Source organism: Aquarana catesbeiana, linkage group LG01, assembly GCF_042186555.1.
Source record: "Aquarana catesbeiana isolate 2022-GZ linkage group LG01, ASM4218655v1, whole genome shotgun sequence".
Taxonomy (NCBI): Eukaryota; Metazoa; Chordata; class Amphibia; order Anura; family Ranidae; genus Aquarana; species Aquarana catesbeiana.
In genome coordinates, this window is record NC_133324.1 from 361138226 (window position 1) to 361162636 (window position 24411).

Here is a 24411-nt window from a genome sequence, read left to right on the forward strand (position 1 = left end):
GTCCCATCTCCTGGGCCGCCATTGGACTACTGTTCTGTCTATCATAGGAGATTCTCACTGTATGTAATCTGTTGGCGCTTGTCCCGCCCCCCTCCCTGTCCCCTCTAGGCTGCAGATGGGCATCGATCAGTCTGCACTGATGGCATTGGCGAGGCTGCTGCATTGAAGGCAATGGTGAGGCTGCTGCATTGATGGCAATGGTGAGGCTGCTGCATTGATGGCAATGGTGAGGCTGCTGCATTGATGGCAATGGTGAGGCTGCTGCATTGATGGCAATGGTGAGGCTGCTGCATTGATGGCACTTGTGAGGCTGCAGATGGGCATTGATCAGGCTGCGTTGATGGCAATGGTGAGGCTGCAGATGGGCACTGACCCTTATTTTACTTCAAAGTTCCTTATTTAAAATTTAAGTTTTTTTCCTGAAACTTCCCTCTTAAAATGAATGTGCGTGTTATACGCCTGTGCGTGTTATACACCGATAAATACGGTAATTTTCCCTATATTTTGTCTAATATTGTTACTTACTTTGATAATCAGCTCCATCTAGTGGCTATAATATGGCATTTTCCTAAAATACCTCAATCGATAAATAACCATAGTAAGGTCAGTGGTTGAGCTGATGCTCATAGGAATTAATCATATTGGACAAAATACAAGGACAATTCATGATGACTGAGCGATTGTGATGTTTCTATAATTATTTATTTATTTTTATACCCCCAAGGAGTTTGATAATTTAGGAAGCGCTGATCATGCTTGATTTCTAGCTAAGATTATGTAGCATTGTCTAAACTGGTTAATTAGATTTAATGGCATTTAGGAATAACCTTTTCATCAAAATGTATATTTAGTTACATAGTTACTAGGGATGAGCCGAACACCCCCGGTTCGGTTCGCACCAGAACCTGCGAACGGACCGAAAATTTGCACGAACGTTAGAACCCCATTGACATCTATGAGACTCGAATGTTCAAAATCAAAAGTGCTCATTTTAAAGGCTAATTTGCATGGTATTGTCCTAAGAAGGGTTTGGGGACCCAGGTCCTGCCGCAGGGGAAATGTATCAATGCAATGATCAATGTAATGATGCTTAAAGTAAAAAAAAAAAAAAAAAAAGTGAAATATTCCTTTAAATATCGTACGTGGGGGGTGTCTATAGTATGCCTGTAAAGTGGCGCGTGTTTCCCGTGCTTAGCACAGTCCCTGCACAAAATGTCATTTTTAAAGGAAAAAAAGTCATTTAAAACTACTTGCGGCTCTTTTAATGTCGGGTCCTAGCAATATGGATGAAAATCAGTGAGACAAACAGCATGGGTACCCCCCAGTCCATTACCAGGCCCTTTGTGTCTTGTATGGATATTAAGGGGAACCCCGCATCCAAATTAAAAAAAGTTAAGGCGTGGGGCCACCAGGCCCTATATACTCTGAACAGCAGTATACAGGCGGTGCAAACAAGACAGGGACTGTAGGTTTGTTGTTAAGTAGAATCTGTTTGTAATTTTGAACTGGTACATTTTTAACGTGTTTAGCTCCAGCCAAAAAATCTATTTTTAGCTTTGTGGAAAACATAGGGAAGGGTTATCACCCCTGTGACATTTGTTTTGCTGTCTGTGCTCCTCTTCAGAAGATTTCACCTCACGTTTTTGTCCCAATGACAAATGTTCTTTGAAAATTTGGGTTTTTTTGTGAAACAAGGATTGGTGATAAAGCATCAGTGGAAAGGAGAAATGTTTTTCCCATATTAACTATTTGCAAGTAGGAGTCGTTTGTAAGTTGGATGTTTGAAAGTAGGGGCCTGCCCTATATACCCAGCAGAAATGTGGGCCTTAGGTGTTGTTGTGGACACAACACTGTAAGCCCTCACAGGGCCCTGCTATGAAATATTAAATCAAGAATTGTAATTACATGCCCCTGTTGAACAGGGGCAGAAAAATTGGGCCTTTGGTGGTGGTGCTGGTGCCACAACACTGTAAGTCCTCACTCGCTCTTGGTGGGCGCAGAAACGGGCCCTGCTGTGAAATATTAGATCAAGAATTGTAATTACATGCCCCTGTTGAACAGGGGCTGAAAAATTGGGCCTTAGGCACTGGTGCTGGTGCCACAACACTGCGACCCCTCACAGATACTCTAGTTGGAATGCAGAAACGAGCCCTGCTGCAAAGTATTGCATCAAAAATTGTAATTACACGCCCCTGTTAAACAGGGTCTGAAAAATTAGGCCTTAGGCACAAGTGCTGGTGCCACAACACTGCAACCCCTCACAGATACTCTAGTTGGAACGCAGGAACGAGCCCTGCTGCAAAGTATTGCATCAAAAATTGTAATTACACGCCCCTGTTAAACAGGGGCTGAAAAATTGGGCCTTAGGCACTGGTGGCAGCGCCCAGAACCAAAAACGTTCTTACAAGCTATCAGCGTGATCATTGAGGAGGAAGAGGATAATTACTCAGGATAGTCACTCAGCATCAGCATAGGCAGTCTTTGAAGGGATCAGAGATTTAAAAAAAAAAATTGGGTTACATCAGCATCAGGTGCTTGGTAGCTGGTGGTGATCCAAGACTGATTCATTTTTATGAAGGTACAGACGCACCCTGTGATCAGTTACAAAGCCTCCAGCAGCACTGAATGTGCGTTCCGAAAGAATGCTAGATGCAGGACAGGCCAGTAGCTTAATTGCATACTGTGCAAGCTCTGGCCAGTAATCCATCCTCAAGAGACCCAGTAACCCAGAGGATTTTTGGTGGGAATGGTGTCCAAGTCAGATCTTGCCCCTAGGTATTCCTGCACCATGTAAAACAGACGCTGGCGATGGTTGCTGGAACCGATCATACCTTGGGGCTGCAGACTAAAAAATTGTCTGAACGCATCGGTCAGACAGCCACATTCTCCACCGCTCCTTCTTTGACTGACCAAAGCCTCAGTAACACATTGTCCAGAAACAGGAGTCTGTAACCTCCCAGTCTCTGGGAACGCATTGCACAGACCTTTCTGCAAGGCCTCCCGAAGATGTTTCATCCTCTGCTCCCTCTGCGATGGCAAGATAAGGTCCGCAACCTTACCCTTGTAACATGGATCAAGGAGGGTTGCCAGCCAGTATTGGTCCTTCTCCTTGATACTACGAATATGAGGATCCTTACGCAGGCTTTGCAGGATCAGGGAGGCCATGCAGCGTAGGTTTGCTGAGGCATTCGATCCGGAGTCCTCTGGGTCACTAAGGATGACATGGTCCGCAGCCACCTCCTCCCAGCCACGTACAAGTCCATGTGTTTCTTGGGACTGATCCCTTAAAGATTGCTGCTGATGCTGAGTGCCAGGCTCCACCTCCATACTGACACAATCCTTCTCCTCCTCCTCATCCTCTTCCTGTGTGATCGCAGGAACACTGTCTGGATAAAGGGGGCCTTGAGAGCTAAGGAAGTCCTCCTCTTCCTGCCTCTGTTCTGCGTCAAGTGCCCTGTCCATTATTCCATGCAGCGTGTGCTTCAACAGGTGGACAAGGGGGACAGTGTCACTGATGCATGCACTGTCACTGCTCACCATCCTCGTGGCCTCCTCAAATGGTGACAGGACAGTGCATGCATCCCTGATCATGGCCCACTGGCGTGGGAAAAAAAAAACAAGCTCCCCTGGCCCTGTCCTGGTGCGATAGTCGCACAAGTATTCATTGATGGCCCTCTGCTGCGTGTGCACCTGCTGCAGCATGGCCAATGTTGAGTTCCACCTGGTGGGCATGTCACAGATTAGGCGGTTCTTGGGCAGGTTAAACTCCTTTTGGAGGTCTGCCAGCCGAGCACTGGCATTATATGACCAGTGGAAATGCACACAGACTTTCCTGGCCTGCCTCAGGACATCCTGTAAGCCCGGGTACCTGCCCACTGCACCACCAAGTTAAGGACATGAGCCAAACAGGGCACATGGGTCATTTGTCCATGTCAGAGGGCAGAGAGGAGGTTGGTGCCATTGTTGCAAACCACCATTCCTGCCTTAAGTTGGCGTGGTGTCAACCACCTCTGAACCTGCCCCTGCAGAGCTGACAGAACCTCTGCCCCAGTGTGGCTCCTGTCTCACAAGCACACCAGCTCAAGCACTGCATGGCATCTTTTGGCCTGCATATTTGCGTAGCCCCTTGAACGGCTACGGAGCACCGCTGGTTCCGAGGACAAAGCACAGGAAGAGGCCATGGAGGAAGAAGAAGAGGAGGGGGTGGAGGAGACAGGTGTGTCATAATCATTAGTAGAGGCATTTTGGAGGCGTGCTGGTGGAACAACCTCCAACACAACTGCACCTTGTCCTGCATCCTTCCCAGCTGCCAGCAGAGTCACCCAATGTGCTGTTAAACTTAGGTAACGTCCCTGTCCATGCCTGCTGGACCATGAGTCAGCGGTAAGAACCTTACCGCTGACCGCCCTGTCCAGCGAGGCATGGACATTGCCTTCCACATGCCGGTAGAGAGCCGGAATCGCCTTCAGTGAGGAAAAAGTGGCGTTTGGGTACCTGCCACTGAGGAACCACACATTCCACAAACTCACGGAAGGGGGTAGAGTCTACCAACTGAAAAGGCAGCAGTTGAAGTGCTAGCAATTTTGCCAAGCTAGCATTCAACTGCTGGGCATGTGGATGGCTGGGAGTGAACTTCTTTTGCAGCTGGGGCAGGGAAATTTGCCTGGTACAATCTGACGTCGGTGTACTGAAAGCAGATTGCCCACAAGTACTTGGCTGTGACACACCTAATTCTACACCTTCATTCCTCTCAGTGCAGGTCTCAGAGACGACTGAAGGTATAGTGGGGTTGGAGATCTCAGCTGATGAGGAGCAAGGAGAGGTCCTCTTTGTTCTTTGGTGTGGGTCTTTTAGATACGCTTGCCAACGAACTGCATGGCAGGTCAACATATGTCTGGTCAAGCATGTGGTGCCCAAGCGGGAGATGTTTTGGCCATGCGAGATACGCTTGAGACATATGTTGCAAATAGCAGTGGTGCGATCTGATGCACTCATCTCAAAAAAGGCCCACACCAAAGAACTTTTGGAATAACACGCAGTGACAGCAGCGCCCTGCACATGCGGAACTTTGGGGTGTGATGCAGTCAGTGTGCTGCCCTTAGGCTGGCCCCTGGAGGGCATCCTGCCTCATTGGTGATGTGCCTCCTCCTCCTCCTCCTCTCTCCTATCAGGCACCCACATTGAGTCAGTGACCTCATCATCCCCTCCCTCCTCATCACTGGAGCAAAACTGGCAGTATGCTGCAGCAGGGGGAGCATGACTGCCATATTGCTGTCCTTCTTGGGCACCCCCTCTGTCCGTGCTCACGTTACTGCCTTCATCTAGCTCAGTATCATCATCAGAGCCTTCAAAACGCTGGGCATCCTTCTGGAGCATATGCCCAACACTGTGGTCAAACAGTTCGAGGGACTCCTCAGGAGTCCCTAGGTGGGGCTAGGGAAGGAGTCACTGATGCCATTGAGCCGAGGGAAGAGGCCGCGTTGGCAGCTGCTTTGCCAGACAAAGTACCCTGAGCATGGGTGAGAGAGTATGAAGAGGATGAGAACGGCTTGGTCATCCACTCCACCAAGTCTTTCGCATGTTGCGGCTCAACACGGCCAGCTGCCGAAAAAAAGGCCAAGCGTGTCCCACGGCCACGTGCTGATGAGGATGCACCGTCTCCACGACCAGCACTGTTTCCTCTAGACACAGAGCCTGCTTGCCCTCTTTTATTGGCTTGTGACTGTCTGCCTCTCCTTGTTGGCCTTCCAGACAAACTAATGGCTTGTAGCTGCACTAAGCTGGGATATATATATATATATATATATATATATATATATATATATATATATATATATATATATATATATATATATATATATATATATATATATATAGATACTGCAGCTAGCAAATTCAACTGCCAGCCTGTAGTATGAGAACGCCACCAACCTTCCACAGGTAGCTTTAGGTGAACACTGTGCAGAGCTCGCAAAAAACTAACTTGTAGCTTATTCAGCTGCCTGCGGTAGTGATAGGATCAGGAAAACACCACCAACCTTCTACAGATAGCTTTAGGTGAACACTGTGCAGAGCTCGCAAAAAACTAACTTGTAGCTTATTTAGCTGCCTGCGGTAGTGATAGGATCAGGAAAACACCACCAACCTTGGACAGGTAGCTTTAGGTGAACACTGTGCAGAGCTCACCAAAACTAACTTGTAGCTTATTTAGCTGCTTGCGGTAGTGATAGGATCAGGAAAACACCACTAACCTTCTACAGGTAGCTTTAGGTGAACACTGTGCAGCGCTCGCAAAAAACTAACTTGTAGCTTATTTAGCTGCCTGCGGTAGTGATAGGATCAGGAAAACACCACCAACCTTCTACAGGTAGCTTTAGTTGAACACTGTGCAGAGCTGGCATTACACTAACTTGTAGTTTTAGCTGAACACTGTGCAGAGCTCGCAAAAAATTAATTTGTAGCTTATTTAGCTGCCTGCGGTAGTGATAGGATCAGGAAAACACCACCAACCTTCTACAGGTAGCTTTAGGTGAACACTGTGCAGAGCTCGCAAAAAACTAACTTGTAGCTTATTTAGCTGCCTGCGGTAGTGATAGGATCAGGAAAACACCACCAACCTTGGACAGGTAGCTTTAGGTGAACACTGTGCAGAGCTCGCAGAAAACGAACTTGTAGCTTATTTAGCTGCCTGCGGTAGTGATAGGATCAGGAAAACACCACCAACCTTCTACAGGTAGTTTTAGCTGAACACTGCAGAGCTCGCAAAAAACTAACTTGTAGCTTATTTAGCTGCCTGCGGTAGTGATAGGATCAGGAAAACACCACCAACCTTCTACAGGTAGCTTTAGCTGAACACTGTGCAGAGGTCACACTACACTAACTTGTAGCTTTAGCTGAACACTGTTCAGAGGAAGCACTACACTAACTTGTAGCTTTAGCTGAACACTGTGCAGAGGTCGAACTAAACTAACTTGTAGTTTTAGCTGAACACTGTTCAAAGGACGCACTACACTAACTTGTAGCTTTAGCTGAACACTGTGCAGAGGTCGCACTACACTAACTTGTAGTTTTAGCTGAACACTATTCAGAGGACGCACTATACTAACTTGTAGCTTTAGCTGAACACTGTGCAGAGGTCGAACTAAACTAACTTGTAGTTTTAGCTGAACACTGTTCAAAGAACGCACTACACTAACTTGTAGCTTTAGCTGAACACTGTGCAGAGGTCGCACTACACTAACTTGTAGTTTTAGCTGAACACTATTCAGAGGACGCACTACACTAACTTGTAGCTTTAGCTGAACACTGTGCAGAGATCGCACTACACTAACTTGTAGTTTTAGCTGAACACTGTTCAGAGGACGCACTATACCAACTTGTAGCTTTAGCTGAACACTGTGAGGAGGACGCACTACCCTAACTTGTAGCTTTAGCTGAACACTGTGCAGAGGTCACACTAAACTAACTTGTAGCTTTAACTGAACACTGTGAGGAGGACGCACTACACTAACTGTATATAGTCTAGCTGCCTGACTGTGGTACTAATAGGATCAAAAGAACACCAGCAATTTTCTTCAGGTAGCTGTAAATACTGTAACAAGACAAGCCTGCCTTCAGTAGGAAGATAACAGGAACGGATTTAGCTAAACTGAATACAGTGTGTATATATATATATATATATATATATATATATATATATATATATATATACACACAACACCTGGAATGCATATATATATACACAATACACTGTAAGTGCAGCTAACTCACTGACTGTCCTGCCTAATCTAGCTAACTCAAATGAAATGACTCTCTCTCTCTCTCTCTAAGCACGCCGTAACACACTACACAGGGCCGCCGTGTAGGCGGCCTTATATAGTGTGGGGCATGTTCTAAACCCCCTGAGCCATAATTGGCCTGGCTTTGGCCAATTACAGCTCTCTCTACTGACGGCGCTGTGATTGGCCAAGCATGCGGGTCATAGTGCATGCTTGACCAATCATCAGCCAGCAATGCACTGCGATGCCGCAGTGAATTATGGGCCATGACGCGCCACACGAATTTGGCGCAAGCAGCCCATATCGTTCGCAATTCGATCGAACGATCGAACAGACGATGTTCAAGTCGAACATGGGTTCAACTCGAACACGAAGCTCATCCCTAATAGTTACATAGTAGGTGAGGTTGAAAAAAAGACACAAGTCCATCAAGTCCAACCTATGTGTGTGACTATATGTCAGTATTGAATTGTATATCCCAGTATGTTGCAGTCGTTCAGCTGTTTATCTAATAGTTTTCTGAAACTATCGATGCTCCCCGCTGAGACCACCACCTGTGGAAGGGAATTCCACATCCTTGCCGCTCTTATGCCCTGTACACACGGTCGGATTTTCCGACGGAAAATGTGCGATAGGACCTGGTTGTCGGAAACTCCGACGCACGAAGTTGGAAGAGCTTGCTATAAAATTTTCCGACAACAAAATCCGTTGTCAGAAATTCCGATCGTGTGTACACAAATCCGACGCACAAAGTGCCACACATGCTCAGAATGAATTAAGAGACGAAAGCTATTGGCTACTGCCCTGTTTATAGTCCTGACGTACGTGTTTTACATCACCGCGTTCAGAACGATCGTATTTTCCGACAACTTTGTGTGACCATGTGTATGCAAGACAAGTTTGAGCCAACATCCGTCAGAAAAAATCCATGGATTTTGTTGTCGGAATGTCCGATCAATGTTCGACCATGTGTACAGGGCATTACAGTAAAGAAACCTCTATGTAGTTTAAGGTTAAACCTGTTTTCTTCTAATTTTAATGTGTGACCACTAGTCTTGTTAAACTCCCTTCTGCGAAAAAGTTTTATCCCTATTGTGGGGTCACCAGTACAGTATTTATAGATTGAAATCATATCCTCTCTCAAGCGTCTCTTCTCCAGAGAGAATAAGTTCAGTGCTCGCAACCTTTCCTCATAACTAATATCCTCCAGACCCTTTATTAGCTTAGTTGCCCTTCTTTATACTCGCTCCATTTCCAGTACATCCTTCCTGAGGACTGGTGCCCAGAACTGGACAGCATACTCTAGGTGTGGCCAGACCAGATTCTTGTAGAGTGGGGGAATTATCGTTTTATCTCTGGAGTTGATCCCCTTTTTAATGCATGCTAATATTCTGCTTGCTTTGTTATCAGCAGCTTGGCATTGCATGCCATTGCTTAGCCTATTATCTACTAGGACCCCCAGGTCCTTTTCCATCCTAGATTCCCCCAGAGGTTCTCCCCCCAGTGTAAAGATTGCATTCATATTTTTGCCACCCAAATGCATTATTTTACATTTTTCTACATTAAACCTCATTTGCCATGTAGTTGCCCACCCCATTAATTTGTTCATATCTTTTTGCACGGTTTCCACATTCTGCAGAGAAGTTATTGCCCTGCTTAGCTTAGTATCGTCTGCAAATACAGAGATTGAACTGTTTACCCCATGCTCCAGGTCGTTTATGAACAAATTAAATAGGATTGGTTCCTGACCATTTTGAGTACTCCCCATTATCACAACCCTCTGAACTCGCCCTTGTAGCCAGTTTTCAATCCATGTACTCACCTTATGGTCCATGCCAACGGACCTTATTTTGTACAGTAAACGTTTATAGGGAACTGTGGCAAATGCTTTTGCAAAATTCAGATACACCACGTCTACGGGCCTTCCTTTATCTAGATGGCAACTCACCTCCTCATAGAAGGTTAATAGATTGGTTTGGCAAGAACGATTTTTCATAAATCCATGCTGATTACTGCTAATGATACCGTTCTCATTACTAAAATCTTGTAAATAGTTTGTTTATCATCCCCTCCAAGAGCTTGCATACTATTGATATTAGGCTAACTGGTCTGTAATTCCCAGAGATGTATTTTGGGCCCTTTTTAAATATTGGTGCTACATTGGCTTTTCTCCAATCACCTGGTACCATTCCAGTCAGTAGACTGTCAGTAAAAATTAGGAACAATGGTCTGGCAATCAGAGGCGGCTCTAGGCTTGGTGAGGCCTTAGGCAAAATTTAGACATGAGGCCCCACTTAGGCCCGTAATGAGAAAAATAATTAAAGTAATTAAAAATAACAATATAAATTACATACAGTGGGTATAGAAAATAATCCCTCCTTTAAAATCCCATTTTGTTGCTTTGCAGCCTGAAATGAAGAGAGACACTGCTTTTGTTTTATCCAGCTGTATTTACTAGTGCAAATTATAACATCAAATTTAAATATATAACACCAACATGTCACAAAGTAATTGCCGCCTGTCTGAAAGAGATTGCTGTCACGGCAGAGGACACTGGGCAGTGGCATGCTTAAAAAACAACTGAAACAGGCTGCATACTACGCTGGCTCCGACCACAAGCCCCCCTTCCTCCCACCCTTGAACCTCCCTGCCATTTTATTACCCTTTCTTGAGTCCCTGCACACAAACCCTCATAACAAACCTGCTGACTTATCTCCCCTCCTGTAGCCTGCATCCCTTCCAACGGGATGCTCCACCTCCACCTCAGTTTCTTTTTCTTTTTTATTCAGCCAGCACTGCAGAACCATAGAGGAGAGTTAAGGAATGTTGGAAAGTGCTGGGGCAGATGGCGGCATTGCTGAAGTGAAGGGGCTTACAAGAAGGGAGCACCAAGGGAGCACTGGAGAGTGCTGAGGCAGTGGCGTTGTTAGGTGGGTGCGGGCCACAACCGGGTGACACCCGCCAGAGGGGTGACACCCGTAGGTAGCGGCACACACCGCTAACACTGCCCACTGCCCTGATGTGCGCCACAGGACTTGCGCTGTGTCCCTCAGCACAGCGGACTGAAGCTGCCTCCCCCTCCTCTCTGTTTACATCCACACAGGAGGAGGAGGAGCCCGAGGGACACACACGGCTGTGTGCATCTGTCCGCGCTGTTCTGAGGTCTGCAAACTTTATGTATACACAGTGGTGTTAGGTGGGTGCGGGCCGCACCCGGGTGATACCCGCCAGAAGGGTGACACCCGTAGGTAGCGGCACACACCGCTAACACTGCCCACTGCCCTGATCTGCACCATGGGACTTGCGCTGTGTCCCTCAGCACAGCGGACTGAAGCCGCCTCCCCCTCCTCTCTGTTTACATCCACACAGGAGGAGGAGGAGCCCGAGGGACACACACGGCTGTGTGCATCTGTCCGTGCTGTTCTGAGGTCTGTAAACTTTATGTATACAGTATGTGGGTGGACATGTGGGAGGGGGGCTATATTGATGGAGTGGGGCCTGTAGTTAGTGGAGGGGGGGTCTGTACTGAGGTAGTTGGTGGAGGGAATTGACACCAATTTTTTTGGCACCGGGTGACACCAACCCTAGTGACGCCACTGTGTATACAGTATGTGGGTGGACATGTGCAGGGGGATTCTATACTAATGGGGGCTCTGCACTGAGGGGGATTCTATACTAATGGGGGCGCTGCACTGAGGGGGGATTCTATACTAATGGGGGCTCTGCACTGAGGGGGATTCTATACTAATGGGGGGCTCTGCGCTGAGGGGGATGTCTATACTAATGGGGGCTCTGCACTGAGGGGGATGTCTATACTAATGGGGGCTCTGCACTGAGGGGGATTCTATACTAATGGGGGCTCTGCACTGATGGGGATTCTATACTAGTGGGGGCTCTGCACTGAGGGGGATGTCTATACTAATGGGGGGCTCTGCACTGAGGAGGATTCTATACTAATGGGGGGCTCTGCATTGAGGGGGATTCTATACTAATGGGGGCTCTGCACTAAGGGGGATTCTATACTAATGGGGGGCTCTGCACTGAGGGGGATTCTATACTAATGGGGGGCTCTGCACTGAGGGGGATTCTATACTAATGGGGGGCTCTGCACTGAGGGGGATTCTATACTAATGGGGGCTCTGCACTGAGGGGGATTCTATACTAATGGGGGCTCTGCACTGAGGGGGATTCTATACTAATGGGGGGCTCTGCACTGAGGGGGATGTCTATACTAATGGGGGCTCTGCACTGAGGGGGATTCTATACTAATGGGGGGCTCTGCACTGAGGGGATTCTATACTAATGGGGGGCTCTTCACTGAGGGGGATTCTATACTAATGGGGGGCTCTGCACTGAGGGGGATGTCTATACTAATGGGGGCTCTGCACTGAGGGGGATTCTATACAAAGGGGGGGCTCTGCACTGAGGGGGGAATCTATACTAAAGGGGGGGTCTGCACTGAGGGGGGATTCTATACTAATGGGGGGCTCTGCACTGAGGGGGGGATTTTATACTGATGGGGGAGTCTGCACTGACGGGGGATTCTATACTGATGAGGGTCAGCACTGGGGGGTGTATGTACTGATGGGGCGGTCTGCACTGAGGTGGGAGGTTGATACTGATGGAGGGGGGTCTGCAGACTCTGTACTGAGGGAGGGTTTCTGTACTGATGGAGGGTCTGTACTGAGGGAGGGGGTCAGTACTTAGTGGGGGGTCTATACTGAGGAAAGGGGGTCTGCACTGAGCGGGGGTCTGTACTGATGGAGGGGGTCTGTACTGAGGGAGGGGAGTCTGTACTTAGTGGGGGGTCTATATTGATGGAAGGGGGTCTGTACTGAGGGAGGGGGGCTATATTGATGGAGTGGGGTCTGTAGTTAGTGGAGGGGGGTCTGTACTGAGGTAGTTGGTGGAGGGGGGTGACACCAATTTTTTTGGCACCGGGTGACACCAACCCTAGTGACGCCACTGTGCTGAGGAGACACAGAGGAAGCGTTGGGGTTTTGGATCTTACCACCTCCACTATCCTGGCACCCTAAGGTGGCTGCCTTATGCTGATGCTAGCCCTGGGCAGGTTTGCTGAGGAAGCGAAGCAGCCTTTTACAGGGAATGGGGCCATCTTAAATATTTCATAGAGAAATAGTGCTGCGCAATTCATAAATATCCATAAATAAATATTTAAAAATATATCAGAAAAGTCCCAACAGGTGCATGTGGAGACAGCACAAATCGCTACGGGTGGGCGAGCATATCAGTAATATTAAAAGGGAAATTAAGACTCATAGTGTATTCAGACATTTTAGAATGGGTCATCAGAGGGACCACAAATGTTTGAAGTTTTGGGGTGTCAAGAAGGTCCCTCGACATTGGAGAGGGGGCCATTATATCCGACAGTTGAGTCGGAGAGAATCTTTCTGGATTTATGAGACCAAGGTGATGTCTCCTGCGGGGATGAATGTGGACTTTGACCTTAACTGTTTTATCTCCAATAGATAGGTGGTCTTAATATTTTTTCTTTTAATACTTTTTCCGTCATTATTCTTTTTTTTTTTTTTTTTTTCTTTTTTTTTTCCTCTCCCCCTTTTTTCTTTTTTCTTTTTCTGTTTTCTTTTTTCTTATTTCTCTTATTTATATTTGTTTTATTTATATTTTTGGTATTTTTTTACTATTTTATCTTTATGGTTTTTTAGTATGTAATTTTTAATTTTGTATGTGTGGTCTTTGATCATCGAGATGGTTGCGGATTTACGTCAATATTTTTAGATTTTTAGATACATCCTGGTAATTATTAGTGGAGTGATTTTATTATGAGATATTTTCCGCTTGTTCATATCTGAATATAGATGGAGGCGCAATTTTTTTCTTTTTCTTTTTTAATTGCTATATGTACATATGAGGAATGATGGTTCCCTTCATGTAATATTTTTTAAATGAATAGCGCCATTTCTATGCATTTATGTGGACACTTTGCATTTTTCTTGGTATCGTTGATAGCTGCCGTTAGAGGCAACTTTTGTGATACAAGTGGTGATTCGACCACTGTTTCCTGGCATCTATTCGCTGATTATAGGTTACCATGACAATAGATATACAAAGTGCGCCGTCTGCGTGTAACCTGCCCCGCGCTGAGGAAGTCCCGCCTTCGGACGTAACACGTACGGGGATCAGGTGTCACACATGACGTCACCCGCGGCCATCTTAATCGTTTGTTAATACCACATGCTTATGTGCCTTCACTTGGATCTGAGTGCGGCCCCATGTAAGTGCACATTTTATATTCTTTCTTGTACTAATAAATGTGGTTTACAGAGAGCACTAGATTGCTTTATTCTTTTTTATATACATGTCTGATTTCCCTACTGAGTGTGGATCTGAGGATAAATACCGGAGTGGAGACTTGGGAAGTGTTCACCTGGGGATTTCTGTATCGCTTTGTGACCTGTTTCAGGTCGAGTTCTGGAGGTGAGAGGCCATATATATATGTGGTGGAGGGATCACAATCACCAGACTTTTCAACATTCTTTGTGTGTCATCGTGCTGTCTCCACATGCACCTGTTGGGACTTTTCTGATATATTTTTAAATATTTATTTATGGACATTTATGAATTGCGCAGTTTTATGTTTTATGTTTTATGTTTGAATTAGCCTTGAATGCTAGCTAGCAGTTTATTTTTAGGTGTGTCCTTCTGTGTCAGTGCTGAATTTATTTTTCTTTATTTTCTGACCGTCTTAAATATTGATTGGACCCTGGGAAAACATTTTCTTGATCTGACTCTATTTTGTGAACATACAGTATAGCTTGTTTTGGAGACCGCATTCCAGTATGTCCAACTGCTGATATTTTGGGGGCCTCAATTGCAGCCCCTGACACACCAAAGGGTTGGGCATATTATTTAGTACTAGACGTACTACAGGAGATGATCAGAGACTGCACATAGTATACAGGAGATGTTCAGGGACTGCACATAGTATACAGGAGATGATCAGTCTGCACATAGTATACAGGAGATGATCGGAGTCTGCACATAGTATACAGGAGATGATCAAATATATACTATGTTAATAATGTCAGCAATCTGAAGGCACTTTCATCCCCATATAGTTAAACTGTCCCTTATATGAAAACCATTTTGGTAAATACAATTAGCTCTGCAATAACTTGCAGGAACAACTAAGTATCTATTTTAAAAATTTCTTACTGCAATGTACAGCTTCTAAAAGCAAATGCAAATGTTCTTCAGGTACATTACTTACTGCTAGGTAAAGAAGAAAGCACAGGGAACAGTCTCGACCCCGCCCGTTCCGATCCAACCCACTCCAGTCGCCTCTTCTGAGTCACAAGTGGAGGTTCGGGGAAGGGGGAGGGTTACAGTATAGTGCCGAATAATGATTGGCTGAGGGGTGGCGGTGGGGGGCAGAGCAATCATCACTGTTGCAGCCCCGCAGTGTCAAACAATCCCCTCCACATCCTATTCAGTTAGGCACTGTGTGCAGCAGTGAATACCTGCCGCTGAGCCCCCCGCTGTCGGTCTCCCTCCACACTAACCACTGGCAGCTGCTTTTTAAAGATGGCCATGCCACCGATCGGGGGACAGTCCATACCACATGTTAGGCAAATTAGGCGGCTGCGAGGCCCCCATGAGTGCGAGGCCTAAGGCGGCTGCCTAATTTGCCTAATTAAAGAGCCGCCTCTGCTGGCAATTACTTGACTGAGTTCACTAAATACCCTCGGATGCAAGCCATCTGGTCCTGTTGATTTATTAATGTTAAGTTTCCCAAGTCTAATTTTAATTATGTCCTCTGTTAACCATAGAGGTGCTTCCTGTGATGTGTCATAAGGATAAACACTGCAGTTTTGGTTACTGAAGCCCCTGATTTCCTCGTGAAGACTGAGGAGAAGAATACATTCAATACCTTTGCCATCTCCCCATCCTTTGTAAACAGATGTCCTTCCTCATTCTTTATGGGGCCAATATGGTCTGTCCTCCCTTTTTTAATGTTACATACTTAAAGAATTTCTTGGGATTTTTTTTGCTCTCCTCCGCTATGTGTCTTTCGTGTTCTATCTTAGCTGCCCTAATTGCACCCTTACATTTCCTGTTGCATTCTTTATAAAGTCTGAATGTTGGTGATGATCCCTCAACCTTGTATTTTTTTAAGGCCTTCTCCTTTGCTTTTACATGCATTTTTACATTGGAGTTAAGCCATCCAGGACTTTTGTTCGCTCTTTTAAATTTATTACCCAATGGGATGCATTGGCTAATGCCCTTATTTAATATGCTCTTAAAGCAAACCCATCTCTCCTCCGTGTTCTTTGTTCCTAAGATTTTATCCCAATTCATGCCTTCTAACAAGGTTCGTAGTTAAGGGAAGTTGGCTCTTTTGAAATTCAGTGTCTTTGCATTCCCCTTATGCTTCCTATTTGTGTGATTTATACTGAAGCCAATGGACCTGTGATCGCTGTTTCCTAAATTGCCCCGTATTTCCACATCCGTAATCAGGTCTGTATTGTTGGTAATTAGTAGATCCAGTAAAGCTTTATTTCTAGTTGGTGCGTCTACTATCTGAACCATGAAATTGTCCTGCAAGACATTTAGGAACTGGCGAGCCTTAGACAAATCCGTGGTTCCCTCCGCCCAGTCTATGTCTGGATAATTAAAATCCCTCATTATGATGACACTTCCCATCCTTGCTGATAATCCAACTTGTGATAGGAGATCCGTCTCTCCCACCTACCTCAGGTTAAGGGGCCTATAGCATGCTCCCAGTAATATTTTACCCATAGCTTCATCCCTTTGGAGTTCTTCCCATAAGGATTCCACCTCCTCCCTAGCTCCCTTAGTGATGTCATCTCTAACATTCACTTGTACATTATTCTTGATATATAGGCATACCCCTCCCCCTTTTTTACCCTCTCTATCCCAGCGATAAAGGGTATACCCTTGAATGGTTGCCAGCCAATCATAATAGCTGTTGAACCAGGTCTCTGAAATTCCCACAAAATCCAAATCCTCCTTGTACAACAGTATTTCTAGTTTTACCCATCTTGTCTGCCAGGCTTCTGGCATTGGTGAACATGCCACATAGTTTAGATCGATCGCATACTATCCTCTTATGGGGTATTCCGAGATTGCAACTAGGACTTGTTACTATATTTACCTTGGGTTTATGTGCTTTAGTCAACCTACCAATAATGCCCCAATACAACCCTCTGGAATATGTTCCGCGCTGACTATCTCTACCTCTGAGTCCTTACCCCCGCCACCTAGTTTAAAAACCCCTCTAACTTTTTGGCCATCTTTACTCCCAGCTGATCTGCACCCTCCTCATTTAGGTGCAGTCCATCCCTTCTATAGTACCGGTGATCGACTGAGAAGTCGGCCCAGTCCTCCAGAACCCAAACCCCTCCTTACTACACCAGCTCTTCAGCCACTTGTTTACTTCCCTAATCTCCCTCTGCCTTTCTGGTGTGGCTCGATGTACCGGTAGTATTCCTGAGAATACTACCTTGGAGGTCATTTTCCTCAATTTAGCTCCCAAGTCCCTAAAATCGTTCATTAGGACACACCATCTGCCTCTGACTTTGTCATTGGTGCCAACATGTACCATGACAGCTGGGTCTTTCCCAGCCCCTCCCAGTAATCTGTCCACCAGATCCGTGATGTGCCGAGCCCAAGCGCCCGGTAGACAACATGCAGTTCGGCGCTTCAGGTCTTTGTTACACATTACCCTCTCTGTCTGTCTAAGAATTGAGTCCCCTACCACCAGAATCTGTCTTTCCTTTCCCTTCACTTCCCCCCACTCTCACTGGAGGAGTTCTTCCCCGGCAGCTAGAAGAGTTCCTCAGCTCCAGCAGTGCTGGTCCCTGACTGGTTTCACCAATGTCACTCAATGGAGCGTACTTATTGGGATGCACCAGCCTTGGGTTGGCCTCCCTGGCACTTCCCCCTCTACCCTTCCTGACTGTCACCCATCTACTCTTTCCTAGTGCCTGCACCTCTTTGTCTCCACCCGCCTCTGTGCTGGCCCCTGCCGACACCTGCCGTGTACGTTCCTGACTCTCTTTTAGTATGGAGGGACTTCTCAGTGCTGACAGTTGCTTCCCCAGATTCAGAACCTGGGTTTCCAGGGAAACAATGTGCTTACATTTTGCACAGCAGTATTCGTCCTCGATCAGGTGATCAAGGAATGCATACATGCCGCAAGATGTATACCGAGTGGCATTTCACCGGGCATCATACCTACTAATTTAATGAGGATTGGGGATTATACTCTGTCCAATTTATCTAACAACAAGCTTCCTGACACTAATACTTAACTTTAGGTAATGCCCACTAACTGTGGGCTCACCCACTGCGTCCCACTGCATTCCTAGGAATGACTGAATTGCTGGAAGTTCCCACCATTTAAGCCACTGGCCATAAAGAGGGATTCCAGATTGCAGTAAGTCCCTCTGCCCGCAAACCCCCACAACTACCAGCTAGGGTTTTGGAGAAGAAGCCCTTGTCCTCATCATCATGGGGACAAGGTGCTTTGCCATGGGATATCCCCTCTGGCAGGGCACCCCCCTGCCATGTTGAGGACTTAAGGCCTGGTATGGTCCAGAAGGCCACACACTAGAACCCCCCCCCCTTTTCCTAGCTACAGCAGAAGTGGCATTTATAAAGAAATAGACTCCTAAAAAAGCCTGCCAAAATGCATAGCAGACCCTTGGAAGGGACTGTGTGCTATTTAAAAAATAACAACAACAAAAAATAAAATCTGGGAATTAAATGTTTCCTGTCAGCAATTTTAACCACTAGCCTACTGGGCACTTAAACCCTCTTCCTGCCCAGGCCAATTTTCAGATTTCAGAGCTGTCGCACTTTGAATGACAATTGCGTGGCCATGCAACGCTGTACCCAAATGAAATTTTTTATAAAGCTTTCTTTTGGTGGTATTTAATCACTGCTGGGTTTTTTTATTTTTTTCTAAACAAACAAAAAAAAACAAAATAAAAAAAACAGTTTTCATAGTTTGTTATAAAATTTAGCAAACAGGTAATTTTTCTCCTTCATTGATGAGGCTGCACTGATGGGTACTGATGGGCACTGATGAGGCACTGATAAGGCGGCACTGATGGGCACTGGTGAGGCAGCACTGGTGGGCACTGATAGGTGACATTGATAGGTGGCACTGATGGGTGGCACTGATGGGAGGCACTGAAGGGCACTAATAGGTGGCACTCATAGTTAGCACTATGTGGCACTGATGGGCACTATGAGGTGGCACTAATGGGCACTTATAGGCACTGGTAGGTAATACTGATTGGCAGCACTAATGATGAGGCACTAATGGGCACTGATTGGCAGCACTGATCGGCACTGAGAGGTGGCACTGGTGGGCATTTATAGATGGCACTGGTGGGCATTAATAGGTAGCACTGGTGGGCACTGGTAAGTGGCTCTGGTGGGCACTGGCAGGTGGACTGGTGGGCACAGATGAGGCAGCGGTGGCTCTCTGTGTGAGGGACCCATGTCCTTCTGACAGTAGCCAGTGATCAGGGTTTTTTTTCCTCCTCAAACTTTCAGCGTGAGGAGAAAAAAAACGATTACCGACTCTGTTTACATCACATGATCAGCTGTCATTGGCTGATCACCGAAGCCTCATCGAAGTCTCATCGAAGCACCAAGCAAAAGCAAGTGTAAACAGGACTGTAAGCTAACCATTTTATATAGTGACAGGAGCTATGACTGGCATTCAGAAAGCCATGTTTTGAACAAGTGTAAACTAGCCCTAACTCACATTGAGCTCTCTGAAAAATAGGTGTGTGGGGGCTGGAAAATATGAGATAGAAGCCTAGAGCTTCATCCGCTAAAAATATTTAATATTTACCTAACCTAAAAAAAGAACATATTTTTATCAAATCTACTTTTTGGTCCTTACCTTAATAAATAAATAAAATATGTACAAAACCAATACACATTCTTTTTAACTCATAATTTGCAGATGAAAGTTCTCAGAATGTTGGGCTTCATTTCATTTAGAACTAGGAGCACATCAGCTACTAATTTACACTAATGACCCAGAGTCAGTCAGTGTGGTTCCTGTCATGTAATCACCATGACAGTCAGTCATGGTGATCACATTCTTCAGACTTCTGCTGGGTACCGCCATCTTGGAAGTGACATCAGCAGCCCCATACAGACTCAGAGGTGTCACTTAAATGATGCTCTGTAATATTCATCTGCTATTTATTTATGTTTGAACAGTCTCTCATTTATCCGATGAGAGGGTAGAAAAGCTGATAGCAGAACATTGCACAGAGCAGATACACTTCCTCTGCTATGAGCATACAACAATCAGCTCCTACTTGGTTTGCGTGTTTTTGCACTCTGCTCCAATGGGCACTTCTGTTTCATTAGTTTATGGATGCACAGATCACTTATTTTGCCCACAACTTTACCATTTTATAATAATTAATGGTGCATCCTCCTGCTATCTGTTTATATAGGACCAGGGAGACAGGACAGAGGCAGAGGTCAAGACAGACAGTAATAGACATGGGTAATAACATAAAAAGAAGTGGGGACATGTTTTAGGTAAACATAAGTTGTGTAATTAGTCACAGAATTACTGTTAACCAACACTTACTGACACTGCTAAAATTGGCATGTAGATCTCAGTCATTTCTGGTCAGAAAAGGGGTAAAATAATATTGTACTTGTATTGGCATTTATCTCACCTGCATAATCTCCACAATAGCCACAAGATCTGCCAGTGAGATTTCATCACCGGCAAGAAATGGTCTGTCCTTCAAAAATGTTTCCTCCAGATGTTTCATGACAGCAATGAACTCAGCGAGGACCATGTCCAGTTTTTCTGATTCAGCATTTTGGCCCAGTATTGCTGGAGTCATACACTGTAAAAAAAGAAGTATGCAGGTTTTTACTAATTTCCTCAAATTTATATAACTATGCACGTTAAAGTTTAGTAGATAACACAAATTAAAGAATGCTGATACCTTTTCTATACTAAAGAAAACCCATACTGATAAAAATATTGAGAGAGTCCAATTCTAATGCTCCAGTTGGGGTTGTCTAGCTGTGTTGGGTTTAAGACTCTGAGATACTGACTAGGGATGAGCTCAAAGTTTGGTCCAAACACAAGTTCGAACCAAACTTTGGCTAGTCAGACATTTGTCTGAACACCAGACTTTTTATGCGTTTGGCAGGAGCCGAACATCATATATAGTAGTAGTTTTCTACCACTACTATCTATGACAACTTCCTGTCAATGATTGCTAAGGAAATGGTCCTTAGGAACCAGTGACACCAAAAGGGCTGGGATAGTTCTAACATCATTGTCCAAATATGGCCACACTACTGCACTTCTAAAATTGCTGCTCTCCAACAAATTTAGCTTTTAAGAAAATTTGTTTTTGCCTAGGTACATGCTCTTTGGAGCTCAGTCCCAATTAGCTCATTAGCCTAGAAAATAGCCATTACTGCTTTTTACCATTTGGTTCCCATTCATGTCAAAGGGGTTTAGCTCATTACGCAAACTTTAGCTTTATTAACTGAAATTACCTTGAACCAAACCCAGTTATATTCAGGTCATCCCTATTGATGACCTGGAACAAGCATGCAGAACTTGAATCTTAATCTGCATAGTTTTCTAAGTTAGTAATAGCAAAGCAGCTCCTGCATCATAGTTACATAGTTAGTCTGGTTAAAAAAGTCCATTTAGTTCAACCAATAAAAAGGAAAAAAAAATCCTGGTGGCCTGCGATCTTGACGCGGAGAAGCAGAATGGGGACAAGGCATTTCCCTGTTCTGCCTAGCAGCATGACAGGGATCTGCTGCTCCCAGTGATCAGGAGCAGTGATCCCTGTCATGTTCTAGTGAGCTCATCCCCCTACAGTTAGAAAACAGTGAGGGAACACAGTTAACCCCTTGATCACCCCCTAGTGTTTAACCCCTTCCCTGCCAGTGTAATTTACATAGTAATCAGTGCATTTTTATAGCACTGATCGCTGTATAAATGTCACTGGTCCCAAAACAGTGTCAAAAGTGTCCGATGTGTCCGCCGCAATGTCGCAGTCATGATAAAAATCGAAGATTGTTGCCATTACTAATAAAAAAAAATTAATAATAAAAATGTCATAAGTCTAGCCCCTATTTTGTAGACGCTGTAACTTTTGCACAAACCCATCAATATACGCTTATTGCGATTTTTTTTTTACCAAAAATATGTAAAAGAATTCAAAAATACTAAACCGAGGAAGAAATTTGTTTTTTTATATATTTTTTGGAGATATTTATTATAGCAAAAAGTAAAAAAAAATGCTATTTTTTCAAAATTTTGGGTTTTTTTTGTTTATAGCACAAAAAATAAAAAACGCAGAGGTGATCAAATACTACCAAAAGAAAGCACTATTTGTGGGAAAAAAGGACTTCAATTTTGTTTGGGTGCAACATCCCACGACCGCACAATTGTCAGTTATAGTGACCCAGTGTCATATCGCAAAAAGTGCTCTGGTCAGGAAGGGGGTAAATTATTCCAGGGCTGAAGTGGCTAAATACATAATCCTATACCCACAGATGATCCAGAGGAAGGCAAAAAAAAAAAAAAAAAACAAAAAAAGCAAAGCATGATCCATTTTGCTACAGCAGGGGAAGAAAATCCCTTCTGATCCCCAAAGAGGCAATCAGATATTCCCTGGATGAACTTTACCTATAAATGTTAGAACCCAGTTGTATTATGTACATTTAGGAAAAAATAAAGGCCCTTTTTAGAGCAATCTACTGAGCTGAGGATCATCATGAAAACTGGAAACTGACAGCCTTCTTATTTTCTCATACAAATTTCCTTTAATATTCCTAGCTAATGGGATTAGCATGTTTTTCTTTCCATATGCACAAGACTTATTAGTACTTGTGCAACGGTGCTCCAAAACTTTTGAATCAGTGAAACAGCTCCCCCTTTGGTGTCCCCACTCACCAAAATTATTGGATCCTCAGCTTCACAGTCTGGGATCAAAAAGGCATTGATCAAATGATCTGGGGATATGCTGGATGGTTCCTCAGTAAAATCTTGCAGGGAGACGTTTTAAGACAGGCAGGATATTCCACACTCCATAGATGGAGAAACAGATAGAGAACTCATAGTGAAATAACGTTTGGCATCAATTATCAAGCGCATACAATGCGCAACTTACAGGCATCAGTAAAAAAAAATCTGAGTTCACCGCTGAATTTGCTCCACAGATATGGAAATTTGCGTTAATGATTAACACGAACCAGAAGTACGTTGATGCATTTCACTCCTTGATGTCCTTGATGACGCCCTGGAGGAGGGGTGAAATGCGTCAATGTACTTCTGGTTCGTGTTAATCATTGACGCAAATTTCCATCTCAGTGGAATGCACGCCAATCAGCAGCAAACTCGGATGATGATTCTTTTACTGATGCTCGTTTTTGCCAAAAATCCTGTAAGTTGCACATTGTATGCGCTTGATAATTGATACCAAACATTATTTCACTATGAGTTCTCTATCTGTTTCCCCATCTATGGAATGTGGTATATCCTTCCTGTCTTAAAACGTCTCCCTGCAAGATTTTACTGAGGAACCATCCAGCATATCCCCAGATCATTTGGTCAATGCCTTTTTGATCCCAGACTGCGAAGCTGAGTATCCAATAATTTTGGTGAGTGGGGACACCAAAGGGGGAGCCACTTCACTGATTCAAAAGTTTTGGAGCACCGTTGCACTTTTCACTGTAGCACCTGAGCATTTTTAGATTTTATGTTTTTGTTTTCTCTTAACATTGATACATTAGGCACTGTGTATTAGGATGTATATTGCTTCATATAGGCTGCTAGCCCTGTTTTATATATTTTCCATTGTTTTAAGGTTGTAGCACCTTTGTGCAGTAGCTGTGGCCTTCCTATTCATTTTCATTAATTTTTGTTTATTCATATTTCACTATTTGAGTTAACTCGCCAGCGCGAGTTTTTGAATTTGATATATTATTAGTACTTGTGCAAGCTTATATGAATCTATTAAATGAAGTGAATATCTGTGGGTAAAATTGCATTCACATCAGATGTAAATATTTTGGAGCATGTAAATGAAACCTTGATTTTATATTCAGACTTTAATGAGGGCTGTGAAGGACAGCTTACTGGTATTGGAAAAGAAAAGGTCTATACAACAAAAAAGTAAAAGGCAAAATAGTTTGGCAAAGAACCTCAACACAGCATTATATTGTGAACATGAAATTGATACAATTCATTTATCTATTTGCTACATTATAAATGAACCTCCTTCCACCCACAACCTGTAGATTTCCCCATACAATGTCCCATGCTGGGGATACTTTAATCTATGCCTTCCTTTTGATGGTCATCTGTCAGATTGGGCTGTTACAGGCAGCTCTGGTTCCCACTAAAAATTAGGAACAAATTGAGTTCCCAATCATATGAACACTAGTTATAGGTGGACGTTCTTGGTTTTGATTTATGGGTGGTTTAGCAAACTCTTCCTAGGCTCTGTAATTTGCACATTTTAATGTGAACCCCAAGTTAATGGGAAAGGTAAAAATGGTAGTAGGCCACAGATCTAAAACCACCTTTATTGTAGATGCTTTAATA

At 44.5% G+C, this 24411-nt stretch overlaps 1 protein-coding gene across 1 annotated transcript in view; it reads right to left on the reverse strand.

The window, feature by feature from the left end:
• Window positions 1-24411, reverse strand: part of LOC141146475 (glutathione S-transferase theta-1-like) — a 101969-nt gene that overhangs the window by 19372 nt on the left and 58186 nt on the right. Inside the window, exon 4 of the mRNA XM_073632961.1 lies at window positions 20501-20677. Coding sequence (XP_073489062.1) covers window positions 20501-20677 — 177 coding nt within the window. The remainder of the gene's footprint in view (window positions 1-20500; window positions 20678-24411) is intronic.